The 23,759-nt window shown below is 41.3% G+C and overlaps 1 protein-coding gene across 1 annotated transcript; it reads left to right on the top strand.

Annotated features, from left to right (window-relative positions):
- The first annotated feature begins 2,835 nt into the window (after window positions 1-2,835).
- RERGL (RERG like) lies at window positions 2,836-12,607 on the top strand. Its single transcript, XM_015822310.1, has 5 exons — window positions 2,836-2,887; window positions 7,705-7,761; window positions 8,090-8,163; window positions 9,858-10,006; window positions 12,299-12,607. Exons 1-5 carry the CDS (start codon window positions 2,836-2,838, stop codon window positions 12,579-12,581), a joined length of 615 nt encoding a protein of 204 aa, XP_015677796.1. The 3' UTR covers window positions 12,582-12,607.
- Window positions 12,608-23,759: the final 11,152 nt, after the last annotated feature.

The following is a 23,759-nucleotide window of genomic DNA, read 5'->3' as shown; positions in this document are numbered from 1 at the left end:
AAACAAAAAAACAAAAAAACACACACATAAATTTTGGACCCATGACTGGGAAGAACACCTGACTTTTCTTAAATTATAGCTGAGCAAAGTGAAATGTCAACTCTAAACCAGAAAGAGCATTAACTTTTCATACTTATTTTCAGCTTCAAAAGGTAGTTAGCGTCTGTATTAGCCATTTCTTCCAGCGAGGAATTCCTTTGTTCCTTTGGTTTTTAATAAAAACCCAGACAAGATCACCAACATTGTCTGGTGTTTTAAAAAAAAAAACCTAATTTGTGCTTAAATACAATTTCAGCACTAACCTGTTCCAAGTGAATGATCAAAAATACTGCTGGTTTTTCCCCCCCTGCTTCTGGCCTTAGAATTAGTTATTTCTGCTTGTCATTACTTCTTGTCAACTAATTAAAAGGCAGCTAATGACCAGAGAAAGTACCAGGAAATGACTAATTAAAGAAAGCAAATGAGAATCTCAATTAAATATTTTAATCAAGGAAGGGGGGGTGGTAGAGGATAATTCTTAATTACATGGTAGAAAGGCAGAAATAGGAAGACCACTTCTGAATAAATGTACATTAACGTTACAGAACTGCTAAAGGGACTATATTCCACACTTTTAATTGTAATTCCACCTCAGAGTGGAGAAACAGTGTCCCTGAAATGGAAAAAATGGTATTAAGCAAGAATCACTCATGGATTAGCTATTTTCCCATGGCAGATTAAAGTGAAGAGCCTAGAACAGCCCATTTTTGGTGTCAAAAGCTAATTTTTTGTCAGCGAAGAAGAACACTACCTAATGTGTGTTCTTTAAGTTACAGTAACTAACCACATAAATTTTAAAATAATGCTGTGGGCTTCCTTTAAAAAAAAACCAAAGATGGAATATTAAAATAAGCAGACTTTCAGTGAAGTAATCTTCAAAGCTCCACTATCCTGTTTTCTGAGTTTATTAAATGTTTCCCTTTGCGGTGAGAATCAACAGAGTTTGCTAATGCAAAGGACTAAAATTATATGGCAGGCAGTTTAAGGCCTGTTTTGATATAAACACAGGAGCTAAAGCAGAAAGCTTGCATTCCAGCACTAAAAATAAGTCTGACAGCTCACAATAGACATGCCATATTTTCATCTCTTCCATCATGTCAGTTCCTGAGTGGGAATTTAGGATTAAAATGCTTTTTTTTTTCTCAGGGCCTGCTCAGAGCATCCAAGGGCTACTGGACTGCTACAAACTGGAGAAATAGCCTGGGAACGAATCTCGATGTTTAGATCATGAAAAGATCTGGGCGAGATGAGACAAAAAGTTGATCAAATCCTGTGGCCAAACTGAATAATTGTTCCTGCAAAGTATTTGTTCCCATAAATGGAATGCAATAGATCCTTCCCATAATTTCCTTCTGGTAACTGGGATTAAGTAGTCTGCGTCATGAACAGAGAGGTTTTATTTGGTCAAGAAGCCACTGACTTTTCCCCTCTCCTACTTTGGAACAGCCTCTGTGGCAGAACTAAATTTCCCCTCCAGATGTTGACTACAGGTAGTCCTCGACTTACAACAGTTCATTTAGTGACCTTCCAAAGTTACAAACGGCACTGAAAGAAGTGACTTTTGACCATTTTTCACACTTACAGTTTTTGCAGCATCCCCCATGGGGGATCACGAGATCAAAATTTGGACACTTGGCAACTGACTCATATTTATGACGGTCGCAGTGTCCCGGGGTCATGGGGTTTACCTTTTACGACCTTCTTACAAGCAAAGTCAATGGGGGAGCCAGATTCACTTAACAACTGTGTGACTAACTTAACAACTGCAGTGATTCACTTAAGAACGGTGGCAAAACTCACTTAACAATGTCTCACTTAAACAACAGAAATTTGGGGCTCAGTTGTGGTTGTTAAGTCAAGGACTGCCTGTAGATCTTTTTAGCGCAATTGCAACTAGAGAGGTTTAGGCTGGGAAAAACTGGTATGCTGCTCCTGGACTTGGAGGATCCATTCACCTTACAAAATAATTACACCGTCATGGGAATAAAATCCCACTGAACTCAACGGAATGTCTGTCTGAAAATCCAACGCGGCCAGGAATCTTGTTCATGGCAAGTTAGCAAACTTTTATCAGCTAGGCTTGCAGAGCGCACTTAACTTGGTTATTATATTATCCCGTTTTCTGGGTGTGAGTTTAACTACCCATGAAGCTACCCACCCCATCTAACCACCCTTAGCATTAATCAAGCCTTGTCGAAATGCAGCGGCAGGGTCTTTTAAACTGACCTGCTCAAACGCCTCGTGCGAACCCAGCCACCGTGGGAAGAACCCAAAGCCGTGTCAGAGGCCCCTTGCACAAAGGACGGGAAACTCGCCAAACTACGAGCCAATTTCGCTTCTTCATTCTCCCTCCACTCACATCGTGGGATAGAGGGGTGGCGGAACCCACAAAGCCCAGCATCATGGCCCGGAACCAGAACCAAAAAAAAAGATGACCCATTCAGACGACCGGTTTCATTCCGGCTTAATCCATGGGCTGGGAAAGAAGCGGGCGGGCGGGCGCGCGACGAGGGCGGGTCTTTAAAACTCCGTTCAAACGCTCCCCCCCTCCCTCCCCCCCCGGACGTCCGCAGCCCGAGAGGTTATATAGCCGCGGGACGGTGCAGCGGGCAAGTCCAGTTGCTTCCCGGGCATCGGAGGGGGCAAAAGAGAAGCAGCGGACCAATTCGAGCAGGGTCTCGGCTGCTGTAGCATCTCCGTGTCCCGGGTCAGCTCTTGCCTGCCCGCCCGCCCGTCCGCCCGACGGAGAAGTTGCGACTTTGGCTGACTTTGAAAGCGCTCGAAGTGGCGCCGGGGATGAATGGCCTGCGGGTGGCCATGCTGGGCAGCGAAGGGACGGGCAAATCCGGTAAGGCGTTAAAGCAGGGGGCTTTCGGCGTGGCGCTTCTGGCGGGCGGGGGGGGCGGGTTTGCTGGCTTCCGAAGGGAATCGTAGGCTCACACGTACACGCGCGATCGCGGGATCACACGCCCTGAGCACACTTTTGAACATAAGAAGCTGGTGAAAAATAACAGAGCTGGAAGGGACCATGGAGGACTTCTAGTCCAACCCCCTGCTCAGGCAGGGGTAGGTAACCTTGGCTTTTTTTATGACTCCTGGACTTCAACTCCCAGAATTCCTGAGCCACCCATGCTGGCTCAGGAATTCTGGGAGTTGAAGTCGAGGAGTCATGAAAGAGCCAAGGTTGCCTACCCTTGCCCTACACCATTTGAGACCAAATGGTTGTCCAATCTCTTCTTAAAAACCTCCAGTGTTGCAGCGTTCACAACTTCTGGTGGCAGGTCGTTCCTCTGATTAAATGTTCTAACTGTTAGGAAATTGCTCCTCAGTTCTAGGTTGCCTCTTTCCTTGATTGGCTTCCATCCGTTGCTTCATGGAGAATAGGTTGCCCCCCCTCTTCTTTGTGGCAACCTCTTTAGTCTGCTTTGAGTTGGGCTCCTCCTCTCCACTCCTGCAAAAATCCGCTTGACCACTAGATGGCAGAGGAAGACCCTCACTGAAATTCTCTGGTTGGCTGTACCTGATGTAGCAGCCCAGATAGAGTAGCACTTCTTCCTGATGTCTGCATGGAGACTTTTCTTAGCAAAGCTTATTGAAATTCTCTGCAGGTCCTAGTTTTGGAGTGGATTTTCTCACTCCCCAGGCCTATGGTTTCCTAGTGGTCTCCCATCCATCCAAGTACTAACCAGTTGAGCATGTTTTTGGAGACCACCCAAATCAACTGCATGCTGACCAACTCCAGTGGCACCTGATGGCAAGAAGCCATCCCAAAATTTGGCAAATGTCTTGCTGCTGTTTGCTATTACCCTTCTTTTTTTTTTTTCATTCAGTTGTGTCCAATTCTCAGAGACTGCCTGGACAAGTCCCTGCAGTTTTTTTGGCAAGTTTTTTTTCCAGAAGTGGTTTGCCATTGCCTCCTTCCTAGGGCTGAGATAGAGTAACTGGCTCAAGATTACTCAGCTGATTTCGTGCCCAAGGTGGAACTATATACGGTAGAATAGAGCTAGAAGGGACATTGGAGGTCTTCTAGTCCAGCCCCCCGCTTAAGCAGAACCTACACCATCTCAGACAGGTGATTGTCTAGTCTTTTCTTAAAGATCTCCAGTGATGGGGCGCCCACCATTTCTGGGGGTAAGCTGTTCCACTGGTTGATTGTCCTCACTGTCAGGAAGTTTCTCCTTAGTTCCAGGTTGCTTCTCTCTTTGATCAGTTTCCAACCGTTGTTTCTTGTTCTGCCCTCTGGTGTTCTGGTGAATAACGTGACCCCCTCTTCTTTGTGGCAGCCCCTCAAATACTGGACTACTGCTACCATCTCTCCCCTATTTCTTATTTTCTTTAGATTAGCCAAACCCAAGTCCCACAACCGTTTTTTGTATGTTTTAGTCTCCAGGCCTTTGATCATCTTAGTTTCTGTTCTCTGAATTTTTTCTAAACACTCAACATCTTTTTTGTGATATGGTGACCAAAATTGGCTGCAGTATTCCAGGTGTGCTCTTACTAGGGCTTTGTAAAGCGGTACTAGTACTTCACGTGCCTGACCCCTTAACCTTGCCACCTAACTGGCTCTCAGCCACTGATTACCTGTTGCAAATTCATTTTCCAACCTTTGAAATACATTCAGCTGATGCAGCAAAAGATATTTTGATAATAAGCTGATATCATTTTTTTAAAATAACTTTTTTGAGTTGCAAATTGTTCAGTTTATTAAATTAGAATGTTGACGTTTTATTGGAAAATAAGTGACTTGTAGTAATAGTCTTGGTATTTCCATTCTCCCAGTCCATAATTCCACTAACCTACTGATAGAAGCAATGAAATATAGTTTAGAATCAGTGATTTAAATTTCCATGAACAAATCTGGTGCAAAACTATTTTTTGCCATGGTAAGTGTAGGTTGAGAATATCTTATTAAAGATCACATTGTAAGTTATGGTGAAAGAAAAAGAGACTGGACAGCCATTTGCCTGAAATGGTATAGGTTTCCTGCCATAGCAGGGGGTTGGACTAGACCTCCAAGGTCCCTTCCAACTTTATTATTATTACTATTATTATTAAAAACCGTCCCGATTGTGTTTAATGTTTGGCTTATCACAATGTACATAGCTATAGATTATGTTGTGATAAGTAAATGAGATTATTATTAGTTATTCAACAAAATGTGGTTAAAATCCAGGATCATTTTTAGGATCTAATTCTAAATTTATAAATCCATTGGGATTCACACTCATGCTAAACCAGAATGCTGAGTCTTTGGTGTTGGACTTAGCAAAATATATGAACAAGCCAATGTGTTTTGTGCAACCTGGTTTAAGTCATAATCCATGTGCAGTGAACCTTGATGGTCTGTTTGATAATGGTTAGAATAAATTATGGCTTAGAGCAAAACATAAATCCTGTAACAGCCTTCCTTCTAATTTTAGGTTTTATCTCTAAGGTTCTAATTTTGGATGAAATGCAATTCTAGTCTAGTGTAGTTTGCATAAGCCCAAGGCGTAACTTGAAGATACATGATGCAACAATCATATCTGAAATCTGATCCAAGTGAAAGATTGCCTAGGTGTTCTTGCATCAGGGAAGATAAGCAAGAGAGAGAGAGAGATAATCTCAAAAAACAGATGTTCAGCTGGGCATTTCCAATAATGGAAAAAAATATAATTCCAGATAGCTATCTTTTTCTGCTTTTCCATCCATCCTTCTTCCCAGTTGTTTCTATGCAAAATTAGGTTAGCAATGGGGCTTCAATAGCCATCTCCACACAACCTGTTTGATCATGCAGGGTTGTTAATGCGGCTTTGCAGATGCTTTTTCTTAAGTTTAACCATTATCAGTGGCTGTCCTATGGCATACTGGACTGTGTGAACATGGAGTAATTGCCATTTCTGCTTGGAATTTGAAACGTGTTTGCCTTCTGGTTGGTGTGATAGGAGCATCACATTTGCCCCTCACAATAGGAGTTGAAGAACAGCTTGCAAATAGATCAGGGGTCTTCAAACTTGGCCACTTTAAGACTTGTGGACTTCAACTCCCAGAATTCCTCAGCCAGCTTGGCTTGCTGGCTGAGGAATTCTGGGAGTTGAAGTCCACAAGTCTTAAAGTGGCCAAGTTTGAAGACCCCTGCAATAGCTATAGTATGGAAGACTTTTGCCTTCACAGCACAAGGTAGTCCTCAACTTACAACCACAATTGGGACAGAACGTTTGTTGCTAAGCTATGTAGTTCTTAAAAGATTTGTGCCCAGTTTTGTGACCTTATCTGCCAAAAAAAACCCCATGCCTTCAAAACTCGAGTTAGCGGTTATCTTTGATTGTTACTTGGCTTTAATGTCATGGTCAATTTTTCCATGTCTCTTTGCTGCCATCAAGTGATTATGCATATTATTGCAGTCCAGTTTGGGCAGCCTTAATATGCTTGAATCAATCACGTAAAATAATAGCTGAATACAGTGTCTGAAGCCAGGCGCTGCTCCTGTATGGTAGTCTATTTAATTAATTAATTAATTAATTACTTTATTGATTAGCCCATGGGCCATATCAAGGTGCAGAGTTCCAAACACAGGTTATATTAAAAGGCAGTAAAAACAATTAAAAATGGAATTGGTTAAAATACAATTTAAAATAAAATACAATTTAAAATGAAATTAGAATCAAATACAGCAATTTAACATGTAGATAGATTTGTTGTTATTAGTTGCGAAGTCGTGTCCGATCCGTCGCGACCCCATGGACAACGTTCCTCCAGGCCTTCCTGTCCTCTACCATCTTCTGGAGTCCATTTAAGCTCACGCCGACTGCTTCAGTGACTCCATCCAGCCCCCTCATTCTCTGTCGTCCCCTTCTTCTATTGCCCTCCATCTTTCCCAGCATTAGGCTCTTCTCCAGTGAGTCCTTCCTTCTCATTAAGTGGCCAAAGTATTTCAGTTTCAACTTCAGGATCTGGCCTTCTAAAGAGCAGTCGGGGTTGATCTCCTCTAGGACTGACCGGTTTGATTGCCTGGCAGTCCAGGGGACTCGCAGGAGTCTTCTCCAGCACCATAGTTCAAAGGCCTCAATTCTTTGGCGCTCAGCCTTTCTTATGGTCCAACTTTCACAGCCATATGTAGATAGATAAAATATGATAAAATTATATTTCACCATCACTCCTACAATCTACCCCAATCAGTCTCACTTATGCCGATCTCAGCCGAACCATTTTGCTCAGGTACTGTGCTGTGTTAAATGTAATTTTCAAATTCTGGCCGCACATAAGGTAAGTTATTTTGATATGGGGATCCCAATGGTGGTCTATTTAGAAATTCGCCCACAAGGTAGGAATTATCACAGTCACATAAATACACCTTAACATTTGAGACTCTCTTCATTTCTCCATCTCTGGCGCCAGCAGTTGATTTCTGGTTTACATCTTGGGACTTAAATAAGGCTTGCATTATTGGCTAATTAAATTGGGAAGCTAGAACAAATATACAATTTTCAGAGCTGACGCAAAGTAGTGGTAGAAAGTACTGCTTGTCTGCTATATATAGGTTTGTAGCTTAACTCATAATCCAGTTATTAGCTGGATATGCCTGAATGCAAAAAAAAAATATTGCTAAAATCCAGGGCTATTTTCTTTGGAAAATCATGCAGCCAAAGCATCACTCACCTGACTCTTTTACTTTGTCTTTTGCAGCGCTTACGGTGCGCTTTCTAACAAAGCGTTTCATTGGAGAATATGCCTCTGATTCTGGTAAGTTTCCACTAACTTTGAATCTTCCTTGCATTTTATTTATACTCAAATGATTCAGACGTTAGTGGTGGTAAGGGAAGGGATTTTATAAAATGAGGAAACAGGAGATTAGTAAACGTTCTGAGCTCTGTACTTTAAGGAAAAATACAAAGATATACTACAGCTTTCTTTTAAAACTGAAGACTAACATCATTTCCTGGCTAAGTATCAGATTGAGACAGGGAAGAGGTAGCAATGGATTGATTCATCTTTGTTGTATTGTTTTGGGGAGGTATAAATGATGGTTTTTCTAGCCAGCCTGTTTATTTCTCTTTTTTCCCCATCACAGAATGCATTTATACAAAACATTTGTGTCTGGATGGAAAGCAAATTAACTTGGAAATATATGATCCTTGTTCCCAAGTAAGTTGGAAAACTAGACAGTGAACACACATCGTAAACACACCTTCCTCCTTCTCTTTTTCCTATAAACCCTGTGGGGCTGGGCTGAGAAAAAGTGACTGGTCCAAAGTCATCCAGCTAGCTTTCATGCCTAAGGCAGGATTAGAACTCATAGTCTCATTGTGATTGGCTCAAAGTCAGCCAGCTGACTTTCATGTCTAAGGCTGGACTAGAACTCACGTTCTCCTGGTGATTGCTCCAAAGTCATCCAGATGGCCTTCATGCCCTAAGGTGAGACTAGAACTCACTGTCTTCTGGTGATTGGCGCAAGGTTTTCCAACTGGCTTTTGTGCCTAGGAAGGGACTAGAACTCACTGTCTCCTGGTGATTGGCCCAAACTCATCTCACCGGCTTTCATGCCTAAAGCAGGACTAGAACTGAATAGCAGAAGGAATTCACTGCCACAAGTTGCTGAGAAGGGAGACACTTACCAAACAACCAGAGATAATGAATTGTTTTATTGGGTTATAAAAGAATTAGGCCTGCCCCTGACACCAGCTATACTTTGGTGCCTTTAAGATGTTTTTTGACTCTCATATGACAGTATCTTGAATGATAGTTTGATTTAGCCAGGCAGAGAATTCACATAAATTGCAGTTTAAAAAAAACCAACAGATTGTGTAATTCAGTTCATGCACAGATTGCATTGTGCTTCTACCAAAGTGGATTTTCTTCGCTTTCAGACAATGCCAGTTGGAGAATTTGATTACAGCTGATAGGGGCTCTTCACTTAGTTGGTTATCTAAATAATTTTGGTCTACTTACCATCTCTCAGTGTAAATCTATTTTACTTGGTCCTGGTGGGGAATAAAACAAACAGAACCAGGAAACTGATAAAACCATGCATACTAACTGCTTTATAAAAAGCATGGAATAAAATTTCTCATCTGAAAAAAAAAAGTTCCAACATAATTGTATAGGGCAGTGGTGGCGAACCTATGGCACGCGTGCCAGAGGCGGCACTCAGAGCCCTCTCTGTGGGCACGCACGCCATTGCCCTGGCTCTGCCACCCCCCATGGCCCCTTCCTCACCAGCAGCCCCCCCCGGAGGAGAGTTGCCCCGGGTTCAGCCTGTGCAGAGCAGCGCAGCCAAGGACATGGCAGCTGGGCAGTGGGGACAAGACTCCGCCCTCGCGCCCTGTCACGTACAGATGATGCGGGGCACAGACAGAAGGCATGGCTGCCATGACGCTCCTGGGCCGCCTGGGCAATCTGCTGTGGCGGGCTGTGGATGTGGGTGGCCCTGCAGGCATGAAATGTGGGACGGGGCAGGGGTGAGGCAGCTTTTGGGCACTTGGTCTCTAAAAGGTTCACCATCACTGGTATAAGGAATGAGTACACCTTTGGGAGACCCAAAAGGTTGGGCTAGAGACAGATCCTCCAGGAGAAAAATCTATGAGTTGATACCAACATAATGGCGGGTAATCAATTTTGTTCCAATTAAGCTGAAACAGTGTCTTTTCCAGTGGTGGGATTCAGCCAGTTCACACCAGTACTGGCAGAACCGGTAGCTAATTTTTTGTTGCCCAGACCCAGAATGGACTTCCGGAAGCGGCATCCAGACAGAGAACTGGTTGTTCACATATTTGAATCCCACCACTGGTCTTTTTCCAACCGAAAGCACAGTATAAACTGCTTGTCGTTTTGCCTTCCAGCCTCGACCAGGAAAGTTGTTGCTTACAGATGAACTCCAATGGGCAGATGGATTCGTTGTGGTCTATGACATCAGTGACAGAACTTCATTTGGTTTCGCAAAAGCATTGCTATACCGGATCCGTGAATGTCATGCCGGAACTTGCAAAAGGCAAGTTAGCTAGTGACTACGACTAGGAAAATTGAAAATTGGTGTGGACCGTAAGCGAAATGGGGCTAGATTCAGACTTGATCCCTTTAAATCAGGGGTGGGAACCATGGCCCTTTTATGACTTGTGGACTTCAACTCCTGCTTCACTTAAGGCAGGGGTAATCCACCCCTGCTTGAAGTGAAGACCCAATAAAAGCCAGGAGCAATGACTCCAATGGACTGCAGTGCATCTACCTAGTTTGACTCAGCCAATCCTCCTCTTAACTCACAGACCTACCAAATAGGAATTGTGCATAGTTTAAAACTCAGTTTATTAGGGTCAGCTTATCTACGGTGCCGGATCAAGCTACTGTACCTCAGAGTAAGTTTTATTGAACCGGGTGACATTTATAACTATCAGCCAGCTGAAATTCAATCTCCGCTTTTAATTGCAGTGTGGGAAAGAAATTGCTAGTGTGAAGGATGATCCCCATCCAATAAAAGCAACTCTCCAATGACCGGCTATTTTTCACAACCTTTGTCTTCATATACGTGAATCTGTCACCATCGATAGTCCACCGTGAAAAGTTCATGTTTGTAGAGAAAATGGCCAGCAGTTGCTCAAATTTCACCCTCCTTGCTTAAAAAGCAAACAAACTCTAGGGATCAATCAGGGTTCCAACAGAAACATTTTAGAATTTTGCCGAAACAGTTCCCCAAACGGTTCTTTTTGAAATCACAACAATTCCATTGTGTTAAAAATATAGGCTGGTCCTATAGAGAAGACACCTTATTCTTTGTTGATTTTTAACTTAGGCATTACATACTGAATATGATATAAATGGAAAACATTTTTTTTAAAAAAGAGGGGGATGTATAAATTACATAGATGAGCTCAACTGGTGCATCAGTATACAAACACACACTCCCTTCTATCAAACAATGTCATCTGGGCGGACCCAGGACTTGTGTCTTCTCTGTAGTGGTATCTGCCTTATGGAACAGCCTCTCTTTTGAGATTTGGGAAGCTTCTACTCTATTTGTCCTCTATCGTCCCTCCCTCCCTCTCATCTATCTATCATCTATCAATCATCTATATCATCTATCTATCTAATCTATCATCTATCAATCCTATCTCTATCTATCTATCTATCTATCTATCTATCTATCATCTATCATCTATCAATCATCTATATCTATATCAATCATCTATCATCAATCTATCTATCTATCTATCTATCTATATCTATATTAATCATCTATCTATCATCTATCAATCATCTATATCTATATCAATCATCTATCAATCATCTATCTATCTATCTCTATCTATATTAATCATCTATCTCATCTATCATCTATCAATCTATCTCTCTATCTCTATCTATCTATCATCTATCATCTATCAATCATCTATATCTATATCAATCATCTATCTATCTATCTATCTATCTCTATATTAATCATCTATCTATCTATCATCTATCATCTATCAATCATCTATATCTATATCGATCATCTATCTATCTATCTATCTATCTATCTATCTATCTATCTATCTATCTATCTATCTATCTATCTATCTCTTCTCTCATCTCTCTCTCATCTCTCATCTCTGTCCATCATCTTACAGCTAGAAAGTTGTGAAGACCTGGCTGTTTCTTCCTGCTCTGGACCGGGATGTGGGCTGAGCCCAGGACATGTGCAGTTGGCGGGTATTGCTCTGGTACCTTGATTAGAGTGCAATGGCCTTTGATTTTTTGAAATTTGAATTTGTATCTTTTAATGTATTTACTGTTTCGATGCTCAAGGTTGAATTGTACAGACAGTTCTCAAGTTATGGCCATAATGGAGCCTGCCCATCCCAGTTGTAAAACAGCGTGGTTGTTAAGTGGACCAATGACTCACTATAGCTGCGGTTCTGCTGAAAACTGGAAGTAAATAACAGTTTTTGGCAAAACCATCATAAAGTACAATCGCGCAACCATGGGATACTGCAAACAGCCATACCTATGGCTGAGTTGCTGAGCATCTGAAGTGCTGTCATGTGATGATAGGGATTGTACATACCAGGTAAGGACCATTGGAACTTTGAACAGTTGCTAAGCAACTGGTCATAAGTTGAGAACTACCTGTATAAGATAGTGTTTTAACATAAATGGTTTAACTAAATAAAAATATATTGCCTCTTGTACAATTTACACGTGATCTAACATTTAAAAAAAGTTAACAGAAATAACTGATGTAAACACGAGCTAAGCGGAAGAAAGTTCCTTGTTTATAATTTTCTTTTTGTCTACGTTGTTTTTCCAGAGCATCAGAGTGCACCGTGTTTCTGGTTGGGAACAAACAGGATTTGTGCCACATACGAGAAGTTGGTTGGGATGAAGGACAGAAGTTGGCCTTGGATTACAGATGCCAGTTTTGTGAACTGTCAGCTGCGGAACAATGCCAGGAAGTGGGAACGATGTTCATCCAAGCTTTGAGAAGCCTCACGGCTCATCCCAAGGGGAAGGAGAAGAGACGGCCCAGCGGTTCAAAATCCATGGCCAAACTGATTAATAACATGTTTGGAAAGAGGAGAAAGTCTGTTTAGTGAGAGGCCCACCAGAAATGGGCAGGGAGCCATGACACGGTCTCCCTCACACATATGCATACACATGCACAAAGGATCTAGTCCACATGAAGATCTTAGCATGTCACACAAGGAAGCCATAGAAGTGACTGGCATATTCCCACCCGGCATGGCAAAATCATTGCTTAAATCTAGCCTTTTGATAACTCCTCTGGGAATATAGTTTTGTATGGAGCAGGTTGACTTTAGAGCATACGAAAGTTCTGTATATGGTTATTAAGGAGTGAGTTGTAAGTTAATCGCTAATAATCTTAAATGGATCTAGGCAGGCAATATGTATAAGGCCAGGAAAACTATGTGGTGCAGTGCCTACATCGGTGTTTCCCATGCTTAGCCATTTTCAAGATGTGTGGACTTCAACTCCCAGAATACCCCAGCCAGCATTCCAATGCTGCCTGGAGTATTCTGGGAGTTGAAGTCCACCTATCTTAAAAACATTGGTCTAAATTATGGTATTGATTTCAACAACAACAAAACTCTTTCGGTCTGGGAGAAAGGAAGGTAGGCCAACATTTACAACTGGGAAAGGATTACCCCAAATACCAGAAAGCAGGAGAGAAGGAAAATCTTGAACTGTTGGCATCTTTTCCAGAAATGATATTAAACTCATAAATCAATTTAAGGAGATGCTTTCCTGGCTACCGTTCCTTTCCTTAGATAGCTTGGAACAGGCTTAGGAAAAGATTAAAATATGATTGAAGTCGTATCAGCTAATTCGTTTTTTCCAGCTTTTGGCTACAATCATGTGACAGACCCACGTGATCAGCTTTTCCTTCTAATATATTTTAGTGCCTTTTTACCACTTAAGTGTAGAGTCAGGGGCTTCTTGCTAAGGCCGGCCTTACACTAAATATTGTAAAACCACTGGGAGGCTGATGGCTTTTTAGGTAAACGGGGGGGGGGACAGAATGTAAGCATATCGCTGAATTAAGTTTGTGGAAAATTTAATCTCCACCTCTCGCTGTTTTTCCCGCTTATGGGTAGTAACATGAACAGGAGGATGTAAAAATGCATTTGGAAATGTGAACGCTCTTTCGCTCTCCAAAATATGCAACTCTCAACAGCTGCCCAGAAGCATCGCTTGATAGTGAGCTGGGCAGCTTATTAATTTAATAAATAAATAATACAAATAACACGGCTCTTTGAGATGGTAGCATTCCAATTTATGTCGTTCGAGGAAAGTGTGGGGGGGGGGCAGCTTCAGCACGAACTGGCAAAGTATATTTTCCGTTCATTTTCTCTCTTATACACAGTTTTTTTTTCTACAGTGAAACCAGTCAAGGGGTGCATCTTTTAGGAGTTGTTGATTTCTCATTATGGGTTTTGGAGTTATTGCTTTCTGTTGAGTAAGCCCAGGCTGATGCGGAGATCAAAGCAAAGAAATTCAAGCAAATCAAAAAAAAAAAGTCAACATAGTGTACTTGACTGATCTAAGAGGCATCACTCTCAACCTACCCACCGCTAGCAGGCTACTGTTGCTATGGTCTTCCAAGAGTTGAGAATGGTCCAAAGTCACCCAACTGGCTTCTTGCATAAGCAAAAGTAAAACTCACAGTCCCTCAGTTTCAAGCTTTTGTGACTTTAACCCCTAGACCAGGGGTAGGCAACCTTGGCTCTTTTATGACTCGTGGACTTCAACTCCCAGAATTCCTGAGCCAGCCATGCTGAGGGAAAAGGGGGTTTCCATGCTGAGCCATGGCTGGCTCAGGAATTCTGGGAATTGAAGTCCACGAGTCATAAAAGAGCCAAGGTTGCCTACCCCTGCCCTAGACAAAACAGTTTCTCACTGCTTAACAACATACAACCGCTGCTGACAATTTTATGTCTGCTGGTGGGAGGAGATGTCAAACGAAAGAAAACATTTTCATCAGCAGTTGATGGCGATTCACAGTTCATGATGTTATGCTGCCTTCCCTGCATAAAACAGCAATATGCATTGGGAGCCATTCTATTCACTCAGCATTGAGAGACTTGTATGTGTCCCAGGAAACAGAATAAAACTATCTCCTTATTTTAAGTTTCGAAAAAGAATGTTTCATGTCTTTTAACGTGTCATGTCTCTAGATTTGCTGATAGATGTTACGATGAACAGGTCTTTTGTATCAGCTGTGATCTTTTCCGAGCCGGTCTATTTTTGCAGAGGAATTTTGCAATTTGGCAATCATTTGGTTCGATCTTCTCTTGGTGGCTGTAACATAGAGGGAGTTGAAGTCCACAAGTCTTAAAAGTGCCAAGTTTGAAGACCCCTGAGCTAGCTGGTAGTGGTGCATATTAATAAACATGGATAAATTCATCATACATTTGTCAGTGCAAAGGGAAAGTGATTCAGCAAAGGAACAGCCATCAAAGAAATTAAAGCTGGTATTTTTTTCCTACAGTTTGTAATATTTTATTAGATTATAGAATGAAATACAAAAATATAAAAGCAAATAGGGGGAGGAAAAGGGGAAAAAGTGAGGGGGAGAAGGGAAAAAGAACAGACTTCCTCTGTTGCAGTAGAAGGAAGCATTAACATTGAACCTCAATGTTTTACTTTTCCATATTATAAACTAGCCATTTCTATAACAACAAATGAATCTAATCAGTAAAACCCAAAATCCCCCCTTTTTTTAGTCATCAAGTTTTTGACACCTTGCTAAGCACTGGTGGTACTCAAATATTGTCATGTCCTAAAAGTGGTACAATCTGTGATAAGGTTGAAAAGCGCTGACATAGACAATAAAAGTCCACCCTTGGAAAATGTCCAGAAGTTGCAATTGGTATAAAATAGGGCAGATCCACAGATGCCCATAGAAAGGTGATGGTGACCTTTCTATCAAACAGTAGTGTTTGCCAACAGTAGTGTTGTGACTGAAGCCCTGGCCTTTTTGTATATGCATGCAATATTTCAAGATGTACAAAAAAGGAGCATAGCTTTGACTGCAATACAAAGCCATCATCTTGCTGATTTTGTTGCACTTATACTGGTTCTGCTAGTAGTTCATGCCCTAATACAGGGGTAGTCAACCTTGGCTCTTTTATGACTCGTGGACTTCAACTCCCAGAATTCCTGAGCCAGCTAAGCTGGCTCAGGAATTCTGGGAATTGAAGTCCACGAGTCATAAAACAGCCAAGGTTGACTACCCCTGCCCTAATATGTCACCTTCAAAGCCCTATAAGGCTTAGGACCAGATTATTTTGAAGGACCATCTTTTCCTGATCACATCTACCTGACCCACAAAAGTGGAGACGCAGGGAATGCTATGGGTCCTCTCTCCTAAGAAAGTCCATCTAATGGGACCAAGAAGAAGGGCCTTCTCCACAGTGGCTCCCTCCCTGTGAAACATCATCCCCATGGAGATAGGATTGCCCCCTACTCTGATGCTCTTTCAAAGGGCTCTGAAAATCTAGTTTTGCCAACAGGCCTGGGGACCCCAGAGTGGATGGAGCCCATCAAATGGCACATTCAATTGTGGCTGCCAAGGGCTTGTGGGATTAACAGAATAACAGAGTTGGAAGGGACTTTGGAGGTCTTCTAGTCCAGGGGTGTCAAACGCGCAACATCACGTGATGTGTCGTGACGTACTGTGACTTTCCATTGCTGGCAATGGGGTGGGCGCAGTTTTGGCATGATGCATCTGGCCCGCGGGCCAGCAATTTGACACCCTTGTTCTAGTCCAACTCTCTGCTTAAGCAGGAAACCCTATAACATTTCAGACAAATGGTTGTCCAACCAGACCCCTGTCACTGTTCAGACTTGATAAAAACAACTCATAAAAACAGCCCAGTGTAAAAGTATATCCAGAAGTAAAAGTATACCCAGAAGTATGTCCAGAACCTAACAATGATGGTGTTACCTAGCTGGGTGGTGAAACATCCGCAAGAAGTTTGCTTTTTATTGTTTTTACATTGGGTTTTTATCCTTGTAAGCCACCCAGAGTCACTGAGAGTTGGGCGGCCGTATAAATTTTCTTAAACAAACAAACAAGGGACTGCCTTTCCCATTGCTGTTAAGATCAGAAGATATCCTTTGCGTTTTCTATTTAAGTCAATAAAAATGAATTTTAAGAAGAGAAGAAACAAAAGCAGAGTAGCTGCTTCCCACTGCTTCCCACTTATATCAACAAGAGGAGTGAGGCTATTTCTGCTTTTTTTCCCCCTCAGCAGATGGATATCCAGCTTGATGGTGGACAGTTTATGCATAAGTTCAAGAACTAGAGGACATGACAGGTGCTGATTGCCTGCAAAGCTGCAAGCAGGTGCCAGCCAACTATTGATGTGCCCAGGGAAGTAGCCAAAAAGCATGCATTATCAGAGTATAACTTCATACCTCAACAAAGACCATTCCAAAACCGTCAGAGTAATCATCCCAAACCAACAAGCAAACAAATAAAAAGTTTATGAGCTTTACAACACCCTTTCCCAAACATTCTGCCTCTCTTCTATTAGTACTAATATTCTTTTTGCAGTCCTAGGAAGAGAATATCTGTAGCTCAGAGTTGAGTTGTGGAGTCCCTGATGCTCTTTCAGCTTGGTTGTTTGCATGCAGATGTTTGTTATTTGACTAGATAACACCGAAACACCACAATATATATAAAAAAAGATGTTGAAACTCTGGAAAGAGTGCAGAGAAGAGTGACAAAGACAGGGGGGGGGACTAAAACATATGAAGAATGGTTACATGTGTGGAATTGCAGATGTTGTTTAAGACATTGCTACCAAATAATATCAATGCTGACTTTTACCTTCCTATTTAATCCAAAAAAGAAGAACAGACTATCAGTTTTACAATGTCTATTTTGTGGGGTCCATGGTGTGCTCAGAGCTTGGATGTTTTCTTTACCAATATTTCATTACCAACTAGGTAGCATCATCAGTGATCAGTGATGTTACCTAGTGGGGTAATGACATGTCTGCAAGAAAACAACAAAGCTCAGGGGGCACCAAGGACCACACAGTTCAATCCTGTGCTGTGGTTGCAGGATTTGGGTATGTCTACTTCAGGGGTAGGCAACCTTGGCTCTTTTATGACTCGTGGACTTCAACTCCCAGAATTCCTGAGCCAGCGTGGCTAGCTTGGAAACCTCTCCCTTTCCCCTCAGCATGGCTGGCTCAGGAATTCTGGGAGTTGAAGTCCATGAGTCATAAAAGAGCCAAGGTTGCCTACCCCTGTCCTAGGTCCTCCTTCTCCCCCTGTCCTAAGTCCTCCTGTGACCCTCCTAGGCCCAAGGGTAAGCAACCTTGGCCCCCTCATGACTCATGGACTTCAACTCCCAGAATTCCTGAGCCAGCATGGCTAAGCATGGAAACCTCTCCCTTTCCCCTCAGCATGGCTGGCTCAGGAATTCTGGGAGTTGAAGTCCACGAGTCATAAAAGAGCCAAGGTTGCCTACCCCTGGTCTAGTTTAATGAAGAGAAGGATTAGGGGTGACATGACAGCAGTGTTCCAATTTTTTTAAGAACAGAGGACAAAAGAATTGCAAGGAAACAAAAATAAATTTCAATAATAAATTTTTAACTCTGACCCGAAACCAAACTTGCACAGGAAAATAGAATCACAAGCAGACTGCTTCACAAGAGAGAAAGCACATTCACAAATAATGTTAATTCCTCTTCATACATCCATTTACTCCTGAAAATCCTTCTTCCCACCTATTCTATTTCGAACCACCCGTTTTTGGTGGGCTCTGAAGCCGGAAGCTTCTTCAGGGAATGAACAATGTAAGCAAGAGGAGCATTAAACATCTCATTTCTCCCTTCTCTTCTTTAAAATGCCGTCCCTTTCTGCCATTCTTTTTATCTCCTTAAATCAGGGTTGGGAAGACACATTTGCCAAGATAATACAGTTGCTCTGCCCTTTTGCTCTATCAGAAGACGAGCCGTGCTGAGTTTCAGTGGCTCGGTGGGGAAGTAATAAGATAGAGTAAGATCTTAGCATGCACACATAAATTTGCCAGACATCTAAACAGATTGGTAAGTCAAGTGTTCTCAGGTCAGCTGTTACCAGAATGGAGTGCTTATTTTTCTCAAATTAGAAATAAGATGCTTGGTGACAGATAATAGAGATGAGAAACATGTGAAATCAGGCAGGGGAGATTTTTTTTCTCTCCTTCTCTTTATCAAACTCACTTGATTTAATACAAGGCATGCCCGGTTAATGATGGTTTTGAGTGATACCTGTATGTTTTACGGGGGTATAAATTGGTCGGAGTAAAATCTTATACATCCTATATCACTGGATATTGTTTCAGACTATTACAGGTAATACCTATCCCGAATTGACTGGATTGCATTAATCTGAACCTCGTTTAATGATGCCTTAACATTTTTTATGGGAGAATTTAATGTTTGCAATATCCACGCTCCTTATTTGAATGGGTGACTTATAGGTTCTCGTCTCCCTTAAATTATGAAATCCTTCAGCTAATAAAGGAAAATGATTATGCTGGGCAGAAAAAAAAAAGAAAAAAAGAGGAAAAGACGGCAAAGTCATTTTAACAAGTCGTATAGATGAGTATTGTAGGACTTTGCATAATAATTGTAATTTGGCTATTAGGAATTCTAGAGGCAGATTGTCAGTCATAACCTGTAAATTCAGAAGGAAAGGGGAAAGGGGAAAGGTTAAAAAAAGGAAGGGAAGGGATGCAAAGGATCCCTGACTATTATTTCTTATTTATGCACTAGCTGTACCCGGCCATGCGTTGCTGTGGCTCAGTCTGGTTAAATGGAAAAGAAGTGTGTTGCTTTTACGTCAAACAGATGGCGCTGTTTTTCAAAAAAGCATGTTTTTACCTGTCACAGGTGTGACATCTATATAATATAGGTATATAAAAACACGTGCGTATTCGAATGCAACGTTGTGTGAAAATTTCAAAGCAATCGGTGAAGAACTTTCGGAGATTTAAGATTTTGAACAAACGAACATTTACATTTTTATTTATATAGATTACATGAGAAAAAAAATCACTCAGGTTAAGATAGTCTCCAAAGACACCTGACTGCACCTATTCCAATTGCCAAAAATGTAAGCTGACCTCCTCTTTTATTCAATATGACCTCCTCTTTTATTCAATTTTTGTATAAACAGAGTAGACCAGCTTAACACTTAAACTGGCAGAGAGACATATTGCCCAACTTTAGGTGCAGATCACACAACAATTCTCATCTTTTCTTCCCTTATATCCATCTCTTTGTGCCATCAGCATTGTCCCACCATTTCTGGTTCAACTGGTTAAGACAAAAGCTTACCCATCTGAGTCTCCCCACATCCCAACCCTTCTTTTGGGGCACTCACAGGAACCTATAGCCAAAATTACCTCAGCTGAGCAAGCTCTTCACCCCTAACTTAGAGGGCATCTCCTAACAGCCACAGGGGTCACCCAAGAGGCACAAATGAACAGCTGTGTGTTTCTAAGAAACTGTGGAGCCAGGGGTAAATAGCTACTCACCCAGATATGATTATGGATACTGGTCTTTCTTTACAGGTCTGATTAGCTTGCAAAGATCACACCAAGGCACTCATCTGGACCTTAAACTAGCATTGTGGCCATCCTATCTTTGGGATGACTTTCATTTTGCTGGTGCTTTTGGCAAAAAATCAGACTTAAAAATCGACACAGCAAAACTTTTGAACGTGTTGTCAAAAGTTTTCCTATCAGTTTTTTTTTAAAACTCAAAGAGATCAATTTCCAAATTACATCAGATGAAGCCACATACCCTGGGAAAAACAGGCTCTACAGTGATCTGACAGAGGATACATTATTCTCATGAATTACTGGTGCCCTTTATAACTCACTTAAAGATGGAGTAATGCACAGAGCCACAAGTGACTTAGTTTAAAGGTCTGAGGCTGGTAAAAATGAAGATGAATATGTTCCTAGGCTGGCAGAAGAACCCACTCAGAATAAGCAAATGCAACATGGGAGACAGAATTTAAATGAACTCCTTCCTTACTTTATAATTTGTTGACAGATCCAGCAGGCTTTTTTGATATTCTACCATGTGTACATCTGAAGTGATATGTTAAGTTGAGGGGGTAATGGTAAAATTAAAATGAAGCTAGTGCAACTATCATTGCATTAACAATGAATGGAATGTATTATATTAGGGGACTGGAGGCTAAAGCATATAAGGAACGGCTGCTGGAATTGGGTATGTCTAGTTTAATGAAGAGAAGGACGAGGGGGGACATGATAGCAGTGTTCCAATATCTCAGGGGTTGCCATAAAGAAGAGGGAGTCAAGCTATTCTCCAAAGCGCCTGGAGGCAGGACAAGAAGCAACGGGTGGAAACTAATCAAGGNACTTCCTGACAGTGAGAACAATTAACCAGTGGAACAACCTGCCTCCAGAAGCGGTGAATGCTCCAACACTGGAAGTTTTTAAGAAGAGACTGGACAGCCATTTGTCCGAAATGGTATAGGGTTTCCTGCCTGAGCAGGGGGTTGGACTAGATGACCTTCAAGGTCCCTTCCAACTTTACTATTATTATTATTATTATTTGATCTAGCTGAATTGCTCTCTTTTGAACCTTAGTTCACTGTGGTCATACTTGAAAGGTCCATCTCTCCATAGCCTTAGTGCAAGATCATATCTAGTGGTATGCATATAACACAATAATAGAGTTGAAAGGGACCTTAGAGGTCTTCTAGTCCAATTCTCTGCTCAGGCAGGAAAACCTATACTATTTCAAACAAATAGTTGTCCAATGTCTTCTTTAAAATTTCCATTGTTGGTGCACCCACAATTTCTGAAGATAAGTTGTTCCACTGATTAATTGTTTTAACTGTCAGGAAATTTCTTCTTAGTTCTAGGTTGCTTCTCTCCTTGATTAGTTTCCATACATTGTTTCTTGTCCTGCCTTCAGGTGCTTTAGATAATAGGTTGACCCCCCCCCCTCTTCTTTGAGGCAGCCCCTCAGATATTGGAAGACAGGTATCATGTTACCCCTAGTCCATCTTTTCATTAAACTAGATGTACCCAATTGGTTTGTGTCTGTGAATACATGTATGCATACATGTATGCAATTCTTAATTTTTAGGAGTACTTTCCAACTAAGAGAGAGGGATGTTAAAGTGCTTTATATCACATCAAGAAATAGGTCTACAGATAGTCCTTGACTTACAACAGTTCATTTAGTGACCGTTCAAAGTTACAACGGCACTGAAAAAAGTGACTTATGACCATTTTACACACAACTGTTGCGGCATCCCCACGGTCGCATGATCAAAATTCAGATGCTTGATAACCGGCATGTACTTGTGATGGTCACAGTGTCCCGGAGTCATGTGTGCACCTTCTGTGACCTTCTGATGAACAAAGTCAATCAGGAAACCAGATTCACTTAACAATCATGCCACTAACTTAACAAGTGCAGTGATTAACTTAAGAACAGTGGCAAAAAGGTTATAAAATTCACTTAACAACCGTCTCACTTAGCAACAGAAATTTTGGGCTGAATTTTGTTCATTGTTATCTACCAGGACTGATCAGTGTATTAAATTTGATTCTGAGAAGATGTCTCACAGCAGCTGAGAGCATAAACATAGTGTCTGATGCCAACTAGCTGTAGCAAATCAGGGCTGTTTCAGATGAAGGCAAAGGAGGAGAGGTCCCGGGGCTTATGGAGCGAAGGAACTGGATGAGGCTCTCGGCAGGCCCAGAGGAAGGGAGGCGAGGTCCCTTTAAGGAAATGGTGGAAGAGACAGGATCAGAAAAAGAAAAGGAGGCTAGGTTGTCATGCAGGAATACAAGCTAATTTGAGGTCTAATCCACATGGAGCTCTTTTCCATCTATCCTGTTTGCCATCGTTCGCTCCCTAGAGACCAAAATGGATGATCTGAAACTTGAGCTGGCCACGAACAAAGAGTGTATATCAGAGATGGCGACCCTTTGAGAGCTGTATGCAATGATATTTCATTTTGATGTATGCCGATTGGTGTACATTCAAAGTGACAATAAACTTGTTATTCTATTCTATTCTATTCTATTCTATTCTATTCTATTCTATTCTATTCTATTCTATTCTATTCTATTCTATTCTATATTCCATTCCATTCCATTCCATTCCATTCCATTCCATTCTATTCTATTCTATTCTATTCTATTCTATATTCCATTCCGTTCCGTTCCGTTCCATTCTATTCTATTCTATTCTATTCTATTCTATTCTATTCTATTCTATTCTATTCTATTCTATTCTATTCTATATTCCATTCTATTCTATTCTATTTTCTATTCTATTCTATTCTATTCTATTCTATTCTATTCTATTCTATTCTATTCTATTCTATTCTATTCTATTCTATTCCTATTCCTATTCTATTTTATTCTATTCTATTTTATTCTATTCTATTCCTATTCCTATTCTATTCCTATTCTATTCTATTCTATTCTATTCTCAAGATTGTATGGTTTCCATTTGATTCCCCCAAAAGATATAGCTGCTTTAAAGAGTTGCAGGCCGATGCTATGTTTGTGCTCCTGTTCTGAAGCACTGTCACACTTTGTGACTTCTCAGATGCACCCAGAGAAACTTCAGCAGCCAGTGCCCTTCTTGTAAACTACATCTGACTTTATTCATGTTTTATTTCAAAGATAGGAAGTACTGCTTTCTCTTTAACCATACAAGGCTAATCATGAAAGCAGCATTTAGTTTAAACGGATAAGCAAACAGGTCTTCCCTTTCCTCTTGCATGTTACTTGAAAGTGAACTTTGACATGCGGTAGAAAGCAATAAATTACTTCATGATATTAATAGCTCCCACCATTCAGCAATTAACTACACCACTCCCTGCAAATTAATGCCTCTTTTGAGGTCAGTGTGCTAATTCTAGGATGTAGCTAAGACTTTGTGTATAACCATGTTAAATTTACCCCATAGAATTAATCAAGAACATTAATTACTCCTAGCTTGCAATCTATCAGGGGCATGGCATTTTAATCTTCTTGGGCTTTCTTCAGATCCTCTTATCTCTCTGGCCTACGCAGAGTAGACATGATCCCTGATAGTCCAATGCTTAATTATCTTTGATAATAACTCCACACCAGAACTCTTTTGTTATGAGTTGCCCAAAGTTGTTGGAAGTCAGGCAGCATGCATTCTTAAATCATTATCATCATCATCATCATCATCATCATCATCATCATCATCATCATCATC

The sequence above is a fragment of the Protobothrops mucrosquamatus genome, unplaced genomic scaffold, assembly GCF_001527695.2.
Source record: "Protobothrops mucrosquamatus isolate PMUCROS unplaced genomic scaffold, P.Mucros_1.0 scaffold1521, whole genome shotgun sequence".
Taxonomy (NCBI): domain Eukaryota; kingdom Metazoa; phylum Chordata; class Lepidosauria; order Squamata; family Viperidae; genus Protobothrops; species Protobothrops mucrosquamatus.
Note: the sequence above shows the minus strand (reverse complement) of the source record. Positions and strands in the feature narration are given on the sequence as shown.